General features: G+C 51.0%; 1 protein-coding gene across 1 annotated transcript in view; it reads right to left on the minus strand.

Moving 5' to 3' along the window:
• Positions 1 to 23738, minus strand: part of LOC146783117 (uncharacterized) — a 384584-nt gene that overhangs the window by 161904 nt on the left and 198942 nt on the right. Inside the window, exon 8 of the mRNA XM_085638236.1 lies at positions 3650 to 3760. Within this exon, the coding sequence (XP_085494362.1) occupies positions 3650 to 3760 (111 nt within the window). The remainder of the gene's footprint in view (positions 1 to 3649; positions 3761 to 23738) is intronic.

Raw genomic sequence — 23738 nt, forward strand, 5'->3', positions numbered from 1 at the left:
TATCTCCTGCTATGGATGTAAAGAGCTTCATGTGCCTCTTATTTCCTGCTATGGATCTAAAGAGATTTATGTGCCTCCTATCTCCTGCTATAAGTCTAAAGAGATTTGTGTGCCTCTTATCTCCTGCTATAAGTCTAAAGATATTCATCTGCCACTTATCTCCTGCTATGGATCCAAAGAGATTAATGAGCCTCTTATCTCCTGCTATGGATGTAAAGAGATTCATCTGTCTCTTATCTCCCGCTATGGATGTAAAGAGATTCATGTGCCTATTATCTCCTGCTACAGATGTGAAGCGATTCATGTGCCTCTTATCTCCTGCTATGGATATAAAGAGATTCGTGTGCTTCTTATCTCCTGCTATAGATGTAAAGAGATGCATGTGCCTCTTATCTCCTGCTATGAATCTAAAGAGATGCATGTGCCTCTTATCTCCTGCTATGAATCTCAAGAGATACATCTGTGTCATGATCCCCCGTGACGTAGTATGCATGCAGGTAGGAATGGTGTGCATGTGTACTACAAAGTCCAGCATGCAACAGGGCAACAGTCGTGCCTTCTCCGGGGTTTTGGGTCTGCCTACTCAAGGTCCTCCCCCGGAGAGATCCGGCGCTTGTCAATCGTAAGTCTGAGCCGTTGAGTCTTGGCTCCGAGGCGGATTCTTGAATAGCTGCGCTTTTCATCCCCGCCAAGGAAGGACAGAGGTGCCGAACCCTGTTCAGCTGCGGAAGCCCATATTGCTGCTAGACTCCCGGAGAAGAGCCCCACCCGCCACACTTATGGCGACCATGAAGACAATGGAGAACCGCAGCTGTGCTGTTCTCAGGCGCCCAGGGACCCGCTAACACTGAGGCAAGGAGGCCGCACTGTCTATGCGGTAAGCCTGACTTACCCCGAGACTTCCTGGTACTGGACCTCTTCAAGGATTGAAGCGCCAATTTACCTCCAAGTGTGATTACTGCTACAGACGCATGGTGGCTTTCTGAGCACGTCTGTTGTGTGCCGCGGAGTGACCCCAGGCTTCGCAGGGCCGGAGCCCTGCCTGCGCCTTTGACAATAGAACACTTGTCAGGAAGGGGAGCTCCCCTCCCGATTCCTGCCTCCTTCAGTGTATCATTTCTTGTTTCCTTTCTAAACAGCGTGAGAGGCATCACACTTGGCAGGAACCCAACTGTACTTACCCATATAACTGTCATCCTCCTCGACTAGCAGTGTGTGAGATGTATCACACTTGGCTTGCTAGTATGATCCTGAGTTAATACGGCAAGCGCACCCTCTCAAGGAGAGAGTGGTTTTCCGTGCTCGCATTTATTTCTTTTTGGGGATCTTTCCACTTGACCATTCTTTCCTTTCATGCCAGCCTGGCCTCTACCAAGTCATATAGACTGCCATCCTCACCTCATTATTGCATGAACAAGACCCTGTGTATGCAAATGGCATGTGAGTTGTGTGGCTGGGCTGGAGGAGCTTTGTGACTGCCTTTCTGGCATGGTTAGGTAATGGTGGGAGGTCTAAAGGGAGTAACGGCTGTCATTTCTCCCACATGCAGGGTGCCACCATCCGCTGGTGGGTGTTTCAAGCGAGGTCAGCTTCTCTTCAGACGAGGATCGAAGAGGCTCTATAGGTGGTGGACCGCTACCTCATGGTAATTTATCCCTTTTTTCCCCTTTCCCTTGCGTACTACTGTGAAGGTAAGGGTGTTTCATGCCCCCTGGGGAGAAGTTCAAAGGGGAACCTGTAATTGTACCCTGCCCCTGCTTGACCTGTTTATGAAGGCTAGTAGCGGTCACTGGTACCAATCTGAATCTGACAATCTGCCTCTTATCTCCTGCTATAAGTCTAAAGAGATTCATGTGCCTCTTATCTCCTGCTATAGATCTAAAGAGATACATGTGCCTCTTATCTCCTGCTATAGATCTAAAGAGATCCATGTGCCTCTTATCTCCTGCTATAGATCTAAAGAGATCCATGTGCCTCTTATCTCCTGCTATGGATCTAAAGAGATTTATGTGCCTCTTATCTCCTGCTATGGATCTAAAGTGATTCATGTGCCTCTTACCTCCTGCTATAGATCTAAAGAGATTCATGTGTCTCTTATCTCCTGCTATAAGTGTAAAAAGATTCATTTGCCTCTTATCTCCTGCTATAAGTGTAAAGAGATTCATGTGCCTCTTATCTCCTGCTATGGATCTAAAGAGATTTATGTGCCTCTTATCTCCTGCTATAGATCTAAAGGGATCCATGTGCCTCTTATCTCCTGCTATGGATCTAAAGAGATTTATGTGCCTCTTATCTCCTGCTATGGATCTAAAGAGATTTATGTGCCTCTTATCTCCTGCTATAGATCTAAAGAGATTTATGTACATCTTATCTCCTGCTATGGATCTAAAGAGATTCATGTGCCTCTTATCTCCTGGTATGGATCTAAAGAGATTCATGTGCCTCTTATCTCCTGCTATGGATCTAAAGAGATGTATGTGCCTCTTCTCTCCTGCTATGGATCTAAAGAGATTCATGTGCCTCTTATCTCCTGCTATGGATCTAAAGAGATTCATGTGCCTCTTATCTCCTGCTATGGATCTAAAGAGATTCATGCGCCTCTTATCTCCTGCTATGGATCTAAGGAGATTTATGTGCCTCTTATCTCCTGCTATGGATCTAAAGAGATTCATCTCCCTCTTATCTCCTGCCATGAATCAAAAGGAATTTCTTCAATGGGTCACATTTATCAATGTAGGTACATCACTTCTATAAAGCATTGTGCCATTCTTCTCGACTCACAATGCAACGTAGTAGCTCTGCAGCAAACCACTTTCATGATTTAGGACGCAATAGATAAAACTCTGGACGGTTTCCGATGTCTGACTGGCTATACAGTGCTCTGTTTATGCGATTGTCAATGACCGCTAATGTGAGCTCTGGCCAGATGATCACTGATATCTTTGTTTTATATTCAAATGTATGTTTCAGTTCATGGCTTTTACGGATTCCCCAAAAATCTGCAAACATATATACCTATTACAGCAACCAGTATATCAAGATAACTACTGGCATATGGGGAGCTGGCCACAATCTGATCCCACTTTTGCAATAAATAAATTGGCACCAGAGAGAGCAAACATGCCCCCCAGCAGTGCCTCTTTTCTGTTTTGGTCCCTTCTTTACCCTTAGAATGGTGCCTGATGCAGAGGCATTGCTATCCAAAGAAAGGAACTCTAGTATTTCATAGATGATGTAAACTTGAGGAATAGTGTAGAAAGACAACACCCACTGTAGTAACCATGATGGAGGTTTCCTATTGGCTATCCTAGAGCTGTGAGACCGTACTACTTGTATCCCTCACACATAATGAAAGGAGGTAAAAGAACGTGTCTACAAGCACAGAAAGAATATCCGTAGGTGCTTCATTCCATCGGGTTACGCCAGTTACTCGTGGAGTCAATCAATTCACCTCATCTAGACACTCCCACCCGATATTCTCACGATTCTCTTCCTTAGGTTAGGATCCTTTGGGGTTTATGTTTACCTCTTCTGTCCTCCCATACTCTTCTCTCACCTACAGACACATTTTAGCTAGAGCTCCCAGTGTGTACACAGGGCCACCAGCCGCTCCTATCCTCAGTTTCTACAAGGACAGGCACATACATACCTCCTCTGCAGGGCTCATCGTACTGTTCATTTTGGTGTTCGGATCTGCTAATAGTTCTTCTGAACTGTCAATGCCGAGCAAAGTGTACAGATGTTGCTCTGGATCCCAAGTCTGCAGGAAGGGAAAAACAAAATAATGATGTTTCATGTGCTTTTATTTGTAACAATATTTCTTTACTTTCTTCCTTTATTATGCTGTCTCCATCTGCATGTGTTGTTATTCTTACTTTCAGCAGTGTCTATAGTCTTTGAATCTCTTTCAATCAGCACTGACAACAAAAAGAGGTTTTGGATCTGATTTACATCTCGGCGGATGGGTTACTCCAGCACAATGGTGATGGATATCCCGCACACCGAAATATAAATCCCTTTATATCCTATAGGATTTGTATTTTAGCGGGTGGGTTATATGTGAACGTTGTGATGGAGTAACCTGTCCACTGGATCTAAATCATGACCTTTGGCTCTTTTCCAGTTCTCTGATTGGGCAGAGAGTATGCAGCCTGCTCAGGGATGTGCACCGGCCGAGCGGCAACAATCAGGACCGATGTTTAAGGAGCTTGCACTCAACGGTCAGGTTGTCTGTGTGCTCAGCCCAGTGGTTTACACTTGTACATCGTGCCCACTGTATTGTCCATTGTTCCCCTTCCTCTATACTAATGCGATAGTCCTCATGACACTGGTGTGGACAATAACAAAAATGCATCAGCAAAGGCTGTCGCTGGAAACGATCTGATGCCCCACCCATGACCAGAAGACCTCCTGACACACTTGACCCCTTAAACAGCAGCAGGTATAAAATGCACCCTTGAGGTTGCAGTACTGCTCTTACCAGCTACACTTAATTTCAGAGAATCCGAAAAGGGGAAGGACTCATGCAGTGCCCCTCTCAAGAGGCAGGTTAACTTCCAGACATTACTGCAGTAGGAAGGGTGCAGAACCCCAGCCGACCACTAGATGTCTTTTTCATGAATGCACAGAAACTAAAAGGTGCTGCGTTTATACTCACTATCAGAAGACGTCCCTGTAGGAGAGTAGGATCTGCTTCACATGGGTACCCCCCCTTTTCGCTGGTGTTTCACTGTTTTTCGACCTTAGTCTGGCTGTGGCCCTGCTAATTAGGAGCCCAGCCTAGCTGGTTCCTCTCTGAAATTGTTTCCATGTACATTAAGTACATTTCTAATTGGATTCTGGAGTGCCTTATAACCCCTTAGTATATTGTATATTATGTACCTAGGGCATAGGTACCTCAGAGGTCTACCAGGGGCTGAAGCATGTATTATGCCACCCCTGGGATGCACTCCAAAATGACACCACAGGTCTGCTACTGCAGCCTGGTTAAGGTGGTGCTTGCACCCTTACTGTGGTATAGGCTACCTATATCACTACCATAGCACACACATAAAAAATCTATAAGTCACTCCTATGGCAGGCCTTAACAATCTTGAAGGCAGAGTGCTTGGTTTTTATGTGAGAGGGTGCCCCTGCATGAGCAGAGCCCCTCTGCAGCGTTCGGACTACCTCCTCTGATGCGGTTTGTGGTGCAGCCTGACCATATACTCTTAAGGGCATTATAACCTCGCGGTAAATGCTAACTTTGGGATGGCTGCACGGAAACATGTCGTGTTTGGTGTCAAACGCTCAATTCTGGCGGCGGGGGTAGCATTCCACCCTTCTAGAGGGAGAGACATGTTCACAATGGTCTGACAGGTAAAGACTTTATAAAGCCCTGGCATCACAAAATGGATGCCACTGCCACAGACACGGGTCTATCCTCCTGCTGCTGACCGAAACTCCGGCAGGGGAGGCCTGGACAATAGGTTTCCTGTCCCAGGGAGGTGTAACCACCTCCCCAGACAGGCAGATGTGTATTGGGGCTGGGCAGGAGCACTCTCTGCTGCTTTGAAGTCCTGCACTGGGGGCACACTTGGTGTCCCTGTGCATAGTCCAGTTCAAACGGTTGCAGGGGCTACCTGCCCCTGCTCTGGCGTGAAACTGGACAAAGGAAATGGGTGTAACCACCCCTATTTCCAAACCCTCCCATAGGTGGGTCCCTAGAGTATGTCCAACCCCCAAACTGAGTATAAGTATGGGAACCCAGTCCTTGTGACTTTAGATTACCCTGGACGAAACTCTGCAACATTTATCCTGGACCTTCGACTTTCTATTTCGACTAGAAGACTGAAGAAAGCTCCCCTGGGGTCAAGGAGTGACTCCCCTGCATGGCAGGCACCAAAGAAGCAACTGACTGGTCTGCAATTCTGAAGCTCCCGCCGGACGCCGAAGTCTCTGCATCCCCAGAGGTGGATTTCCAGACTTACCCAAGGCTCACCTGAGACCACAGCAAAGCTGAGGCCCGTGGCTATCGTGGGTGATGTGGAACCGTGACCCCTGGACACCATGAACTTTTGCAGCTCCATCATCTTTCTGGTGTTCCTCGAAGTTGTGCTTTGGGCTCCGAGTAGCCCCAGCCTTGAGCACCTCTCGCACCCAAGATTTCTGGCCTCCACTCCAGGAGTGAACCGTGTACCAGTTTCCAATGCGACCGCTCGAGGCTCCTTCGCAATCGCTAGCCCGTTGGCTAGTAGGTCCCCACGAAGGTGACTCCTCTTCTGATTGGGCTTTCCTGGTTGCTCCAGACTTGCCCTGACTTACCCTCACTGGGTGAGTCCCCCAGACCTTGCTGGTCTAAACCGACGTCCTTTCTCTGAAACGAAGTGACTTGCCGTTGCCAAGGTCTGTTGGGTCCAATCTGGTCACCGACACCGCAGCACTCGACAGACTTTGTGGAACATCTCGAATCCAGCTCCTGGTCATCATCGGCACGTCCTGGACCTCGTGGCTGAAGAGTCAAGACACCCGTCACCCCACCTGAAGCACCCGACATCTGTGGGCATTGGTCTATCGTGCCCTTGGTCACTGGTACGTGACCCAGACTCTGTCCCCTCTGCTTTCAGGTTACTTCCATCCTAGATCCAGGCTTGGATCTCTTCGGACACTGCTCCTCTTCACGGCAGCAGCACTTCTTCGCCAGCTTCCATTGAAATCGACGACGCGACCCGACACCAAAAGACACCTATGCACCCGACTTCCCTGGGTAAGGTAACATGAGTACTCCGGTGCTCCCGTGGGTGCTAGCCCTAGAACTTCCTAAGTCCAAAAGGGTTTGGTCCTGACTCATTTCTAAGTGTCCCTAATCTTTAAATTTCCAACCTCGACATTGCCCATAGAAGCTAACGGGAACCCGCAGCTGTGTTCACACACTGCACACGGCCCCCATGGCTCCCCTGTGTCACTACCTTGGGTGGTTCCTTCAGGTCCCAGCGATTGTACAGGCTCTAGGCCTTGTGTCTAGCTCAGTCGTGGTTCTTATACCACTTTATTGGTATATGGTTTGGTCCGCCTCTAGGGCCCAAACGTGTATTTGTGCTATTATTGTTGATTACTGACTTGTAACTTAAATACTTCGAACTCCAGCCTCATAAAGAGACTAGAGGGGAGTGTTTTATCTTAAATACATATATTTTAAATATATACCTGGTGTGGTTGTCCTTTCATTTGGTCACTCAAGAGATTATAGACTGGTAAAACAAGCTGCTTTACATTCCTTTCAATAAAGGTTGTCTTTAACCTATCACCATAAGGGGTTGTTTGGACTGATACAGGGTGCCCACAAATATCAGGCCCCACACACATGCATAAAAATCAGAACCTGCTCAGTTACGCTCACTATCAGTACTCGTCCACATACATGAATATATAGACACCAGAGGATGATGCACGTATATTCACTATAAGCACACGCCCCAGCAGAGCCAGTCCGGTTTTAGAACTAATTTCAGCACAGAGACAGTGCTCCTCGAAATTTCTGAGTCCATTAAGGAGAAGCTGGACAAAGTAGAAAAAGCGGTGTTGATCTTGCTGGACCTCTCTGCGGCTTTTGAAACTGTGCCATATGACCGACTCCTGCATAGATTACAGGAGTGCGGCTTGGGTGGCACGGTGCTTAAACGGTTCTCCTCCTTCTTGGAGGATAGATACCAAGAGGTTTGGTCCGCTCCTCTTGCCACCCCCATTCCCCCTATGAAGGTGGTTTTCCCTCAGGGTTCTATTTTGAGCCCGAAACTTTTTAACCTCTACATGTCCCCCCTTGCTCCCTTGGCTGAAGCTTGTGGTGTGACAATAATCTCCTATGCTGAAGACACATAGCTTCTGTTTACATGTGATAAAGGGGAGGACTTTGTAGGGAAGAAGTTCAACAAATGCCTCACTGGGGTTTTCACATGGCTCAGAGAGAATCAACTTAAATGTAACCCAGAGAAATCAGATGTTATCTTGTTTGGCTCTCCACCTCGGGATGAGTGGAAACAATGGTGGCCATCAGACATGTCACCTCCCCTCGGTTAACACGGTCAAGAACCTGGGTGTTAAGTTGGATGACACCCTGTCCATGAAAGCCCAAATCCAGTCAGTCGAAGGATCCTGCTTTGTCCTCCTGCGGATGCTCAAGAAATGCCTCCCCCTACTGCCTCTCACCCATGGGACGACTGTGGTCCAGGCCCTCGTTATCTCTAGGCTGGACTATGACAATGTCCTATAGCTAGGCCTCCCAGAGTACCAACTGAACAGACCTCAGGTGGTCCAGAATGCGGTCGCCAGGGCGGTCCTCAGGCTTGGACCGAGAGCCCGGATCTCACCCAACCTGAAGGCCTTGCATTGGCTACCCATCGCAAAAGAATCTGTTTTAAAGCCCTGGTTTTAGCTTTCAAGGCTTTGCAAGGTGCGGTTGCACACTTTCTTGAAGGAGAGTCACACTCTATATCCCCTGCAGAACCCTGAGGTCATCTGTCCGGCATCAGGGGGTTGTCCCCAAGTTTTCCCGCACCCGTACTGGAGGCTGCTCTTTTCAAGTTAAGGTTGCCCTTGTTTGGAACCTTCTGCTGGTGACAATTAGACAGGTATCAGACCTACTTACCTCTAGGAAGCTGCTGAAAACCTGGCTGTTCCAGCAACAACCTTAACGATTTTTTCCCCCCCTTCAGGGACTGCAACAGTCTAGCTCCGAGGTTCATAAGCGCTAGGACACTCTTTCCGAGTATCTGTGTGCTCTACAAATACCATTTAACATAACATAACAATGCAGACAACAGAGGATGATGCACTTATATTCACTATCAACACAAAACCCTGTGGATGAACACAGATATCAGAGGCTGCTGCAGTTATACTCAGTACCAGCACACGTCCCCGGGGATGAATGCAGACACCAGAGGCTGCTGCAGTTCTACTCACTATCAGCACACGTCCCCGGGGATGAATGCAGACACCAGAGGCTGCAGCAGTTATACTCGCTATCAGCACACGTCCCCGGGGATGAATGCAGACACCAGAGGCTGCTGCACTTATACTCACTATCAGCACACGTCCCCGGGGATGAATGCAGACACCAGAGGCTGATGCATTAATACTCACTATCAGCTCACGTCCCCGGGGATGAATGCAGACACCAGAGGCTGCTGCAGTTATACTCACTATCAGCACACGTCCCCGGGGATGAATGCAGACACCAGAGGCTGCAGCAGTTATACTCGCTATCAGCACACGTCCCCGGGGATGAATGCAGACACCAGAGGCTGCTGCACTTATACTCACTATCAGCACACGTCCCCGGGGATGAATGCAGACACCAGAGGCTGCTGCACTTATACTCACTATCAGCACACGTCCCCGGGGATGAATGCAGACACCAGAGGCTGCTGCAGTTATACTCACTATCAGCACACGTCCCCGGGGATGAATGCAGACACCAGAGGCTGCAGCAGTTATACTCGCTATCAGCACACGTCCCCGGGGATGAATGCAGACACCAGAGGCTGCTGCACTTATACTCACTATCAGCACACGTCCCCGGGGATGAATGCAGACACCAGAGGCTGCTGCACTTATACTCACTATCAGCACACGTCCCCGGGGATGAATGCAGACACCAGAGGCTGCTGCAGTTATACTCACTATCAGCACACGTCCCCGGGGATGAATGCAGACACCAGAGGCTGCTCCACTCATACTCACTATCAGCACACGTTCCCAAAGATGAACGCATACACACCAGAGGCTGCCGCAGTTATACTCAGTACCAGCACACATCCCCAAAGATGAACGCATACACACCAGAGGCTGCCGCAGTTATACTCAGTACCAGCACACGTCCCCGGGGATCAATGTAGACACCAGAGGCTGCTCCACTCATACTCACTATCAGCGCACGTCCCTGGGGATGAATGCAGACACCAGAGGCTGCTCCACTCATACTCACTATCAGCACACATCCCCAAAGATGAACGCATACACACCAGAGGCTGCTGCAGTTATACTCAGTACCAGCACACGTCCCCGGGGATCAATGTAGACACCAGAGGCTGCTCCACTCATACTCACTATCAGCGCACGTCCCTGGGGATGAATGCAGACACCAGAGGCTGCTGCATTTATACTCACTGTCAGCACACGTCCCTGGGGATGTGTACAGACACCAGAGGCTGATGCAGTTATACTCACTATCAGCTCACGTCCCTGGGGATGAATGCAGACACCAGAGGCTGCCGCAGTTATACTCACTATCAGCACACGTCCCCGGGGATGAATGCAGACACCAGAGGCTGCTGCAGTTATACTCACTATCAGCTCACGTCCCTGGGGATGAATGCAGACACCAGAGGCTGATGCATTAATACTCACGATCAGCTCACGTCCCAGGGGATGAATGCAGACACCAGCGGCTGCAGCAGTTATACTCACTATCAGCACACGTCCCTCAGTGATGAATGCAGACACCAGAGGCTGCTGCAGTTATACTCACTATCAGCACACGTCCCCGGGGATGAAGGCAAACACCAGAGGCTGCTGCATTTATACTCACTATCAGCAAACGTCCCCGGGGATGATTGCAGACACCAGAGGCTGCAGCAGTTATACTCACTATCCGCACACGTCCCTCAGTGATGAATGCAGACACCAGAGGCTGCTGCAGTTATACTCACTATCAGCACACGTCCCCGGGGATGAATGCAGACACCAGAGGCTGCAGCAGTTATAATCACTATCAGCACACGTCCCCGGGGATGAATGCAGACACCAGAGGCTGCAGCAGTTATACTCACTATCAGCACACGTCACTCAGTGATGAATGCAGACACCAGAGGCTGCTGCAGTTATACTCACTATCAGCACACGTCCCCGGGGATGAATGCAGACACCAGAGGCTGCTGCAGTTATACTCACTATCAGCACACGTCCCCGGGGATGAATGCAGACACCAGTGGCTGCTGCAGTTATACTCACTATCAGCACATGTCCCTGGGGATGAATGCAGACACCATAGGCTGCTGCAGTTATACTCACTATCAGCACACGTCCCCGGGGATGAATGCAGACACCAGTGGCCGCTGCAGTTATACTCACTATCAGCACACGTCCCCGGGGATGAATGCAGACACCAGTGGCTGCTGCAGTTATACTCACTATCAGCACACGTCACCGGGGATGAATGCATACACCAGTGGCTGCTGCAGTTATACTCACTATCAGTGCACCTCCCCAGGGATGAATGCAGACACCAGAGGCTGCTGCAGTTATACTCACTATCAGCACATGTCCCTGGGGATGATTGCAGACACCAGAGGCTGATGCATTAATACTCACTATCAGCTCACGTCCCTGGGGATGAATGCAGACACCAGAGGCTGCAGCAGTTATACTCACTATCAGCACACGTCCCTCAGTGATGAATGCAGACACCAGAGGCTGCTGCAGTTATACTCACTATCAGCACACGTCCCCGGGGATGACTGCAGACACCAGAGGCTGCAGCAGTTATACTCACTATCAGCACACGTCCCCGGGGATGATTGCAGACACCGGAGGCTGCAGCAGTTATACTCACTATCAGCACACGTCCCTCAGTGATGAATGCAAACACCAGAGGCTGCTGCAGTTATACTCACTATCAGCACACGTCCCCGGGGATGATTGCAGACACCAGAGGCTGCAGCAGTTATACTCACTATCAGCACACGTCCCCGGGGATGATTGCAGACACCAGAGGGTGCTGCAGTTATACTCACTATCAGAACACATTCTTGTAGATGAACACAGACACAAGAAGCTGAAGCACTTTTAGTCACTATCAGTACACATCCCCGTGGATGAATGCAGACACCAGAGGCTGCTGCAGTTATACTCACTAACAGCACACGTCCCCGGGGATGAATGCGGATACCAGAGGCTGCTGCAGTTATACTCACTATCAGCACACATCCCTGGGAATGAATGCAGACACCAGAGGCTGCAGCAGTTATACTCACTATCAGAACACATCTTTGTAGATGAACACAGACACAAGAAGCTGAAGCACTTTTATTCACTATCAGTACACATCCCCGTGGATGAATGCAGACACCAGAGGCTGCTGCAGTTATACTCACTAACAGCGCACGTCCCCGGGGATGAATGCGGACACTAGAGGCTGCTGCAGTTATACTCACTATCAGCACACGTCCCTGGGGATGAATGCAGACACCAGAGGCTGCAGCAGTTATACTCACTATCAGAACACATCTTTGTAGATGAACACAGACACAAGAAGCTGAAGCACTTTTATTCACTATCAGTACACATCCCCGTGGATGAATGCAGACACCAGAGGCTGCTGCAGTTATACTCACTAACAGCGCACGTCCCCGGGGATGAATGCGGACACTAGAGGCTGCTGCAGTTATACTCACTATCAGCACAGGTCCCTGGGGATGAATGCAGACACCAGAGGCTGCTGCAGTTATACTCACTGTCAGCACACATCCCTCAGTGATGAATGCAGACACCAGAGGCTGCTGCAGTTATGCACTATCAGCACACGTCCCTGGGGATGAATGCAGACACCAGAGGCTGCTGCAGTTATACTCACTATCAGCACACGTACCCGGGGATGAATGCAGACACTAGAGGCTGCTGCAGTTATACTCACTAACAGCGCACGTCCCTGGGGATGAATGCGGACACCAGAGGCTGCTGCAGTTATACTCACTATCAGCACACGTACCCGGGGATGAATGCAGACACTAGAGGCTGCTGCAGTTATACTCACTGACAGTGCACGTCCCCGGGGATGAATGCGGACACCAGAAGCTGCTGCAGTTATACTCACTATCAGCACACGTCCCTGGGGATTAATGCAGACACCAGAGGCTGCTGCAGTTATACCCACTATCAGCACACGGCCCCGGGGATTAATGCAGACACCAGAGGCTGCTGCAGTTATACTCACTATCAGCACACGTCCCCGGGGATGAATGCAGACACTAGAGGCTGCTGCAGTTATACTCACTATCAGCACACGTTCCCGTAGATAAATGCAGACATCAGAGGCTGCTGCAGTTATACTCAAAGTCAGTACACATCCGCATACATGAATGCATAGATAGCAGAGGTTGTTGCAGTTATAATCCCCATCAGTACACATCCCTGTAGATGAATGCAGACACCAGAGGCTGCTGCAGTTATACACTATCAGCACACGTCCCTCTGTGATGACTGCAGACACCAGAGGTGGCTGCTGTTATACACTATCAGCACACGTCCCCGGGGATGATTGCAGACACCAGAGAGTGCTGCAGTTATACTCACTATCAGAACACATTCTTGTAGATGAACACAGACACAAGAAGCTGAAGCACTTTTAGTCACTATCAGTACACATCCCCGTGGATGAATGCAGACACCAGAGGCTGCTGCAGTTATACTCACTAACAGCACACGTCCCCGGGGATGAATGCGGATACCAGAGGCTGCTGCAGTTATACTCACTATCAGCACACGTCCCTGGGAATTAATGCAGACACCAGAGGCTGCAGCAGTTATACTCACTATCAGAACACATCTTTGTAGATGAACACAGACACAAGAAGCTGAAGCACTTTTATTCACTATCAGTACACATCCCCGTGGATGAATGCAGACACCAGAGGCTGCTGCAGTTATACTCACTAACAGCGCACGTCCCCGGGGATGAATGCGGACACTAGAGGCTGCTGCAGTTATACTCACTATCAGCACACTTCCCTGGGGATGAATGCAGACACCAGAGGCTGCAGCAGTTATACTCACTATCAGAACACATCTTTGTAGATGAACACAGACACAAGAAGCTGAAGCACTTTTATTCACTATCAGTACACATCCCCGTGGATGAATGCAGACACCAGAGGCTGCTGCAGTTATACTCACTAACAGCGCACGTCCCCGGGGATGAATGCGGACACTAGAGGCTGCTGCAGTTATACTCACTATCAGCACACGTCCCTGGGGATGAATGCAGACACCAGTGGCTGCTGCAGTTACACTCACTATCAGCACACGTCCCTCTGTGAGGACTGCAGATATTAGAGGCTGCTGCAGTTATACTCACTATCAACACACTTACCAGGGGATGAATGCAGACACCAGAGGCTGATGCAGTTATACTCCGTATCAGCACACGTCCCCGGGGATGAATGCAGACACCAGAGGCTGCTGCAGTTATATATTATCAGCACACGTCCCTGGGGATGAATGCAGACGCCAGAGGCTGCTGCAGTTATACACTATCAGCACAGGTCCCCGGGGATGAATACAGACACCAGAGGCTGCTGCAGTTATACACTATCAGCACACGTCCCTGGGGACGAATGCAGACACCAGAGGCTGCTGCAGTTATACTAACTATCAGCACACATCCCCGGGGATGAATGACGACACCAGAGGCTGCAGCAGTTATACTCACTATCAGCACACGTCCCTCAGTGATGAATGCAGACACCAGAGGCTGCTGCAGTTATACACTATCAGCACACGACCCTGGGGATGAATGCAGACACCAGAGGCTGCTGCAGTTATACACTATCAGCACACGTCCCCGGGGATGAATGCAGACACCAGAGGCTGCTGCAGTTATACACTATCAGCACACGTCCCCGGGGATGAATGCAGACACCAGAGGCTGCTGCAGTTATACTCACTATCAGCACACGTCCCCGTGGATAAATGCAGACACCAGTGGCTGCTGCAGTTATAGTCACTATCAGCACACATTCCCGGGGATGAATGCAGACACCAGAGGCTGCTGCACTTATACTCCCTATCAGCACACGTCCCCGGGGATGATTGCAGACACCAGAGGCCACATTGCTGCGAGCGCGCTGGACTAGCGCTGTGTGTTTTTAACCCCCCAGCGTTTTTCATTTGTGTTACTGCTTTGGTTGTACTTACCCTGTTTTTAGACTTGGCTGTCTCCAGCCTGCGCCCCCTCCCCTCACTGCATTTAAAAAGGGCACCTCTGTGCCTTCAAGCACCACCACTTAGGTGGGTCCGGGTCCTGGGCATCCACTGCGGGCGCCATCTTGGTTTGGGGATCGGGATTCGGCGGCGGCCGCCATCTTTAAGCGGACTCGCGCGCCAAGGACTCACTGGAGAGTCTACTTAAGGCGGTCTTTGTTTGGGAGTTGGTCCTATACATCGGTCACATTGCTGCGAGCGCGCTGGACTAGCGCTGTGTGTTTTTAACCCCCCAGCGTTTTTCATTTGTGTTACTGCTTTGGTTGTACTTACCCTGTTTTTAGACTTGGCTGTCTCCAGCCTGCGCCCCCTCCCCTCACTGCATTTAAAAAGGGCACCTCTGTGCCTTCAAGCACCACCACTTAGGTGGGTCCGGGTCCTGGGCATCCACTGCGGGCGCCATCTTGGTTTGGGGATCGGGATTCGGCGGCGGCCGCCATCTTTAAGCGGACTCGCGCGCCAAGGACTCACTGGAGAGTCTACTTAAGGCGGTCTTTGTTTGGGAGGTGGTCCTATACATCGGCCACATTGCTGCGAGCGCGCTGGACTAGCGCTGTGTGTTTTTAACCCCCCAGCGTTTTTCATTTGTGTTACTGCTTTGGTTGTACTTACCCTGTTTTTAGACTTGGCTGTCTCCAGCCTGCGCCCCCTCCCCTCACTGCATTTAAAAAGGGCACCTCTGTGCCTTCAAGCACCACCACTTAGGTGGGTCCGGGTCCTGGGCATCCACTGCGGGCGCCATCTTGGTTTGGGGATCGGGATTCGGCGGCGGCCGCCATCTTTAAGCGGACTCGCGCGCCAAGGACTCACTGGAGAGTCTACTTAAAGTCGCTCCTTCACGCGCAGCGTGACGCGCAGGTGGACGCCCTCGCTTAGCCTGAGTCGTGCCGGAGTCCTGCCCGTCTGCGCCCGTCAGCGTCCCGGAGGCGCCGGGGCGACGGTGGACTGCGGCTCGGGCAGTTGAGGGGGAGGATGATCACCTATACTTCTCCGGTGCTGCGCGCCATGCAGACTCATTCTTGCTCCTGTCGCTCGGTTTTTCCGGGTCGCATTAAGGGTAAGCACCGCTGTCCAGCCTGTGGCTGGACGCCCACGTGGACTGTGGTTAATGTCGGCAGGCCCGTAGAGGCTCGGGTTAGGCACCTATGTCTGCTCCTGAATACGAGGTCGCTGGGATGTCATGCCTTGCATCTTTATGATCTCCTCGTGAGGGAAAACCCCCTGTGTCTTCTCCTAACCGAAACCTGGCTGGGTGAAGCGTCGAATCCGGATATATTTTCCGCTATTCCCCCAGCCTATAACATCTTTCGGCAGGATAGAGAGAAAGGCAGGGGGGGTGGTGTAGCTGTGGTGGTGAGGAAGAATGTTTCCTGCTCTGTTCTCCCTCTTAATCCTATTGGGGGGTCGGAGTCCATTGCTTTTACACTCAGACTGTCCTCGATCCAAGCATTTAAGGGGCTGTTGGTCTATAGGTCACCAGGCACGATGGGCTCCTTCTTGGAGGATTTGCAGATAGCAATTTCCGAACTGGCGCTCACGACACAGCACTGTGTAGTGGCGGGCGATTTCAACTTCCATCTAGATGTCATAAGCGACCCGGACACTATCAAACTGCTGGACATTACATCTCCTCTGGGTCTATTACCGTGCGTGTCAGGTCCTACGCATGAGAGAGGGCATACCCTCGATCAAGTCTTTTCTTCAGTTCCGCTTGCCGATGTAGAGACTCTGTCTGTGCTCTGGACGGATCATAGGCTGATCAGGTTCTCTGTGTGTGAGAATGGGCGGCCGGATAACATCGCCCCCATGTTACCTAGATCGGCCTCGAGAGCGCTCCATAGAGTGACACCTGATTTGCTGGAGCAGGCGCTCGCGGAACATCCCTGTGAGCTCTCGGGTGATCTGGAAGGAGACACGGAGGCTTTGCAGTCATGGCTGACTGAAAGGCTTGACGATCTTGCCCCACTGTCAGCCCCTCGGCCCACGGCTGTACGGCAATCTGCGCCGTGGTTCACTGAGGCGCTGCGGCTGGCCCGCAGCCAATGCAAGGTTGCTGAGCGGGCCTGGCGCCTTCAGTACAACGAGGTGGACAAACTCGCCTACAGGGCGGCTATTAAGGCCTATCATCGGGACATCTTACATGCCAAAAAAGAATACCTTGCTAAGAGGATTGAGGTGGCGGCGAACTCCTGCAAGGAGATCTTCACGGTGGTGAAGGAGTTCACGACCCCCAGTTCCTACCCAGCTCCTCCAGTGCCATCGGAGGCGTGGGCGTGTAATCTCGCCAGCTTTTTCACTAATAAGATCAAGGCAATTCAGGCCTCCTTCTCGGAAAGCGCTGAGGATGGTGGATGTGGCCCCGGAGCGGAACGTGAGCTACCGCCCTTGCCTACCGCAGTGTTGACAGATTTTCCAGCAGTCACCTGCGAGGCATCACGGGCGCTGCTTACCAGCCTTAAATCTGGCTCGCCACTTGACCCATGCCCTGCCAAATTTCTGGCCGGGATGGCGGCGGTGGTGAATCCCCTGGTTAACCCCATCCTCAATGCCTCCCTGAGGGAGGGAAGGGTGCCTTCCACCTGGAAGAGGGCGATGGTGATCCCCCTCTTGAAAAAGCCGGGCCTTGATGCCGAGGTTTTGGCCAATTATAGGCCAATTTCACTTCTCCCGGCTCTGGCCAAGATTACCGAGAAACATGTTCATGGCGTCTTGTCGAGCTTTCTTGAGTCTAACCATCTGCTCCATCCTTCCCAATCCGGCTTCCGTCCCAACTTCAGTACGGAAACGGCATTGTTGGAGGTCTCCGAGATTATCAGAGAGACCTTGGATGTTGGTGGCAAGGCCATGTTAGTCATGTTGGACCTGTCGGCGGCCTTTGATACCGTCCCCCATGCGGCGCTCCTCGCTAGGCTCCACGACATCGGCATTAGGGGGACGGTGCTCAAATGGTTTACGTCTTTCCTGGAAGGCCGCCGCCAGACGATCTGGGTCTCCCAGAGCTCCGCCGAGATGCCGCCTCTGGGGGTTGGGGTTCCACAGGGCTCTGTGTTGAGCCCATCACTGTTTAACATCTTTATGTCCCCCTTGGCGGCGGCGGTGGAGGCTTTCGGGGCCCAGATCGTGTCCTACGCCGACGACACGCAACTCCTCTTCACTTGTGGTAAAGACCAACCATTTGATGGAGAGAGTATTCGGGGTTGTTTGGGCAGGGTATTCGATTGGTTCCATCATAACAACCTGAAGGCCAACTCCAGTAAGTCGGAGGTCCTATTTTTCGGCTGTGTCACCGACCCTGAGTGGCGGCAATGGTGGCCATCTGAAATGAGCCCTCCGATACAATCATCTGCGGTCGCTAAAAATCTTGGCGTCAAACTTGATAATAAGTTATCATTGAGAGCGCACATCTTGGGTCTGGCCGGAACCTGCTTTGGTATTCTGAAGATGCTCCGCAAGTTTCTTCCACTGCTTTCTGCGGAGCATAGGCGGATTACAGTGCAGGCGCTCATCGGGTCCCGGCTCGACTATGCCAATGCCCTCTTTCTTGGCCTCCCGGACTACCTGGTCCAACGCCTGCAGGTGGCACAAAACTCTGCTGCCCGTGCCACCTTTTGCCTGCATAGGCGGTCACGAGCCTCTGGGCTGTTGCAGAGGCTTCATTGGCTGCCTATCCGTAAGCGGATTATGTTCAAATCCCTTACGTTGATGCATAAAGCCTTGTTTGGCTCAGGGGCTGGGTACCTACGGCGTAGACTGAACTTCTATCGTCCTGCCCGCTCACTGCGGTCCGAATCTCTTTTTACTGCCGTGGTGCCACGTGTGCGGAAGGCGCGGACTGGGGGCCGTTCCTTCAGCTTTAAGGCACCCCAGTTGTGGAGCTCTCTGCCATTGGCGCTACGCAGCACCTCGAATCTGCTTCAATTCAGGAAGAGCCTGAAGACTTGGCTTTTTAATGTTTAACTGTTTTCTTTGCGGGGTTCTATCTTTTTCTTCTTTTCAGTATTAGTATTCTTTTCTTGTTATGTTATTACACACGGAGCCGCCTGTGGAAAGCGCCGGGACACTCTTTTAGAGTAGCTGTGCGCTATATAAGTTTATTTTAACATAACATAACATAACAGAGGCTGCAGCAGTTATACTCACTATCAGCATACGTCCCTCAGTGGTGAATGCAGACACCAGAGGCTGCTGCAATTATACTCACTATCAGCACACGTCCCCGGGGATGAATGCAGACACCAGAGGCTGATGCAGTTATACTGACTATCAGCACACATCCCCGGGGATGAATGCGGACACCAGAGGCTGCTGCACTTATACTCACTATCAGCACACGTCCCCGGGGATGAATGCAGACACCAGAGGCTGATGCAGTTATACTGACTATCAGCACACATCCCCGGGGATGAATGCGGACACCAGAGGCTGCTGCACTTATACTCACTATCAGCACACGTCCCCGGGGATGATTGCAGACATCAGAGGCTGCAGCAGTTATAATCACTATCAGCACACGTCCCTGGGGATGAATGCAGACACCAGAGGCTGCTGCAGTTATAGTCACTATCAGCACACATCCCCGGTAATGAATACAGACACCAGAGTCTGCTGCAGTTACACTCACTATCAGCACATGTCCCTGGGGATAAATGCAGACACCAGATGCTGCTGCACTAATAATCACTATTGTCACGTCTCCGTAGACCTCAGACTGGATCCAGAAACTTTTCAGCAATTTTCTCATGCCTGAACGGGGGGTTGTACGGCTTCCCATCAGATCCGTCTCATTCCCGATGTATGTGCCACATTGGAGTGCTGATATTAGTCTCTTTCTGATCTTTGTCCGTGCCGTCAGACACAGACCTATGAAAATCATAGATTTGGCATCTTGTTTATGGACAGGATGAGTCTATTTCACAGAACAGGGAGGCAGTACAGTCGATGAGGAATCTGTGGTTAGCTAGAGTCTCTACCAGAAAAGGTGTTACTGGAAGTGAGTAACTTGTTCTTCTGTTAGAAACTTCTAACCACAGATTGTTCACCTAATGAATAGAAATCAAAGCAGTCTATGTCCTCTAGTTGTGGGTCCATTGAATGGCTCAGACTACAAAATCCTGCAGGACAGATTAGGCAAAGTGCCCATCCACCAGGCCTGGCTATCCAGGCAGTAATACTTTGTTAACCTGTGGCAAGACACCTGTGTTACAGTCTGGCACATGTCCGGAATTGGCAGTGGTAGTAGTCTTCACTCTGTTGGAGTGAGCGTGCACGCCTTCTGGGGCTGTTTCTTGACCAGCCCATTTAGAGATGGTCATCCTTTGCACTGCTTTGCCTTTCTTAGACCCAGAGAAACTGAAGAAACAGAATAGATGCGATCTGTACAGAAGCCAAGCACAATTTTAGTTCTAAGGGGTGGAGGTGTTCTTCCTCCTTGAGAAGATGTCACTGTGCTTAGAAAGCTGGCAAGATGATGGCTTGCCCAAAGTGGAAGGATGCAACTACCATGGGCAGGAATGTTCATTTGTTCGGATGACACATTTTTTCAGGGAAACAAGATGAAAATGGTTGAGCTACTCATAAAGCCTGGAGCTCACTCACTCACCTAGCCGATGTTATGGCAATGAAAAAAGCTGTATTGATGGTTAGGAAGTAAAGAGAACAACTGCGCATGGATGGAGGGGAGTGCATATTAGATAAAGGAGGACCAAAGGAACGTCCCACTGTGGCATCCCAAATGGTTTTGGCAGGAACATGTGGATCAGCCCTTTGAAAAGGGAACACTGATCAGGTACACAGAAAGGGCGGAAAGGTAACTTTTAACTGTTGCCACAACAAGGCCCCGCTGGGCTCAGGACAAACACAAGAGAACAACAGCTGATAACAGTGCAATTTGGAGCTGGATGCTTTGGGAGGAACACCAAGCAACAAACTTCTCCCTGCCACCTGCATAGACAAATTTGGAGGATAGTCTCTTGGCTTCCAAGATGACACCAATCACTTCAAGAGAAAGATTGAAAGCCATCTGTCACCGGTCAGTCTCCATGCATGGAGGTGTAAGTTGTGCAGACTCTGGTTCAAGACTCAGACCTGTTGCTGCAACGGAAAGTCCTCCCGAAGGGGAGCCAGATTGGAGGATATGCACTCACGGCCAGAGGTTCCGGCTGCCACACCTTCCTCGCCCAGTCTGGAGCCACTAGGATTACTTGGGCCCGGTTTCCCTTGATATTTTTCAGTACTCTGGGCGGGAGAGGGAGAAGTGGGAAGGCATACAGGAGTCCTAACCCTCAATGCTGGAGAAAGGAGTTTCCGAGGAAGAGCAGCTTTGGGGATTCCAACACGCACACGTTTGGACACTGCATTCTGTAATGGCAAACAGATGTTTTCTGTGAGAAACTGCACAGTTTCACCCTTATATTCGGGAAGAATGCCTTCATCAAACGAATTGCCCACAACTTCAAAAAGTTAATGTGGAGGTGAGCCTCCAGGGACCATAGTTCTCTGATCTCAACCTCCCTCAGACCTCCGCAACCCAACTGTTAGAAATTGGATTTCTGGATGGCTAAGGCTTGCACCAAAGCCAGGGAGAAACCACCACTCTAAGTCAGGGCTGGGGAGTTACACGCCAAAGATAAGCCCTGCTCACCCCCTTGGTAGCTTGGCACGAGCAGTCAGGCTTATCCTGGAGGCAATGTGTAAAGCGTTTGCGCGCGCACACAGCAACAACACCCAAGGCCCACCACAAAAGAAACTCCACACAAGGTTATATATAACAATAGCCTTTGTAATATACCAAAACACATTAGATAATATTCACACAATTTACACTGTGCCAACTGGCACTGGGCGGAATTTACAGGGGACTATTTACACAAGACAGGGCCACATGGACCACTTGTCAGAATCATCACCAATCACCAAATTGTAAATGTAGAAATGTAGAACAAATAATAAATGTAGCGCACAACCAGTAACCACTGGTAAAAGGTAAGCACACCCTACGCAATCCTAAACACCGTAGGCATATATCACGCAGGGAACCATGAACACACTAGCATAACCTATACTAGGAAAACAGTCTCCTACGCCTGGACACAGTTAGGAATGAAAATAAGCATAAAGGCAATGCACATTGCGCAAAAGTACACATGCAGAAATCACCATGTTCCCTAGGTGAGGGCACAACACAGGAAAACTGTCCCCAGGCCAACTTGGCCTCTCCGGGGCGCAAACGCCCGTTGTCCAAATGTCAGGGCTGGGCTGCACACGCAGCAGAAACAGCAGAAGGTGCCAAGATCAGGCCTAAACGTTGCAGCTGCCCACTACTTGCTGAGCAGCTGTGCAGACGAAGAATGTGGGCACAGGGAACACGGCGCAGGGCTCTGGGGCAACCGACAATGTGCCCTGATTGGCACCACTGTGCCCTTGTGTAACCCCACTCTGGGACTTTGCAAATAAATGCCCCAAAAAGAATGACACTGGCACTGACTGTGCCACTGAAGACCCACTGGGACTTCTTCCTGAAAGGTGTCCCACTCGTTGCAGCGGCCCACAACTGCGGCGCCGCTGTGCACCAAAGGAAGGATGGGCACGATTGTGCCTGGGAGCCCCTCTCAGGGGACTCTTGAGAACAAATGCCCCCAACGTTGGAGTCCTACTCTGGGACTCGGAGACACGAGAATGCCAGACGTTGGAGCGGCCCGCTGTCAGGTGCGGGCCGCTCAGATAGCACGACAAGAAGCCCCATGCACCAGGTATCAAAGAGCCCCCACTCACCGGACTGAAGCGAGGGACTCCTCCACTCTGTTTGCCGCAGCTTGCAATCCAGCCCGGTTGCCTGGTTTCCGGATGCAGGGTCAGCTTCTCCGGGGCCGACGCGAAGCGGAAAAGTCAACTGATCTTCTGCTTCCTGTCGGCTGGCCCAGTGCGGGGTAGGCTCCCGCCTGGGTCTTCTGCGTTTCAACCGCCAAACGATGCGCCACGCGGGGCTCTCCTGTTCCTCATGGGAGCCCCGCTCAAGCCGGCGCCGACTTCCGAGTAGCCTCAGGCCCGCCCACCACCAAGGTTAGCAGGGTTCCGTTTCCGGGTCGCCGCAGGCAGCGCGGCGGCCCTCCGGATTTTAGCGGCTGCAATGCGGGGTAGGCTCCCGTCCTGAGGCGACAACGCGGGGTGGGCACCCGCTATTCAATAAACAAAAGTGCGGCAAAGCGTGGTAGGCACCCGCTACAAAGGACACACCAAGACGGGGAGGGCACCCGCTCCGTAACGATTAGAGTTACGAGGGAATCTCCATGCTGGGGATTCCCTTTTCGAAAGGATCGTAGTTCCGGGCTGCCACCGAAGTTTAGAAGCGCTGCTCCTTGGGACAGTAAAGAGCTTTTCAGAGAAACAATGCGCCTCTTCAGCAGTGGGAAGCCAAGCGCTCCTCAGGAAAAATAGAGCGCTTCTTTTTAGGAAGGAAAATAAAGCGCTTCCCAGGCGCTTAAATGCAAAATCCAGAGAAATTCTTTCCAACGGCAGAGGGGCAAGGGCTGGGCCCAGGGGCCAGCTCACAGGGCCCACCAGGCAGGGAGGCAGTCCCCAGTGGCGGTCCTCCTGGCACCCAGCAGCAGCAGCAGGCCCCCCCTCATCTTAGGAACGAGAGAGAACATTTTACATGGGGTCACAGCCCCTTTTTATACACAGGTTTCCTTTGTCTCAAGGTGCAGGGAAGGGGCGAACCAGATGCA

Source organism: Triturus cristatus, chromosome 12, assembly GCF_964204655.1.
Source record: "Triturus cristatus chromosome 12, aTriCri1.1, whole genome shotgun sequence".
Taxonomy (NCBI): Eukaryota; Metazoa; Chordata; class Amphibia; order Caudata; family Salamandridae; genus Triturus; species Triturus cristatus.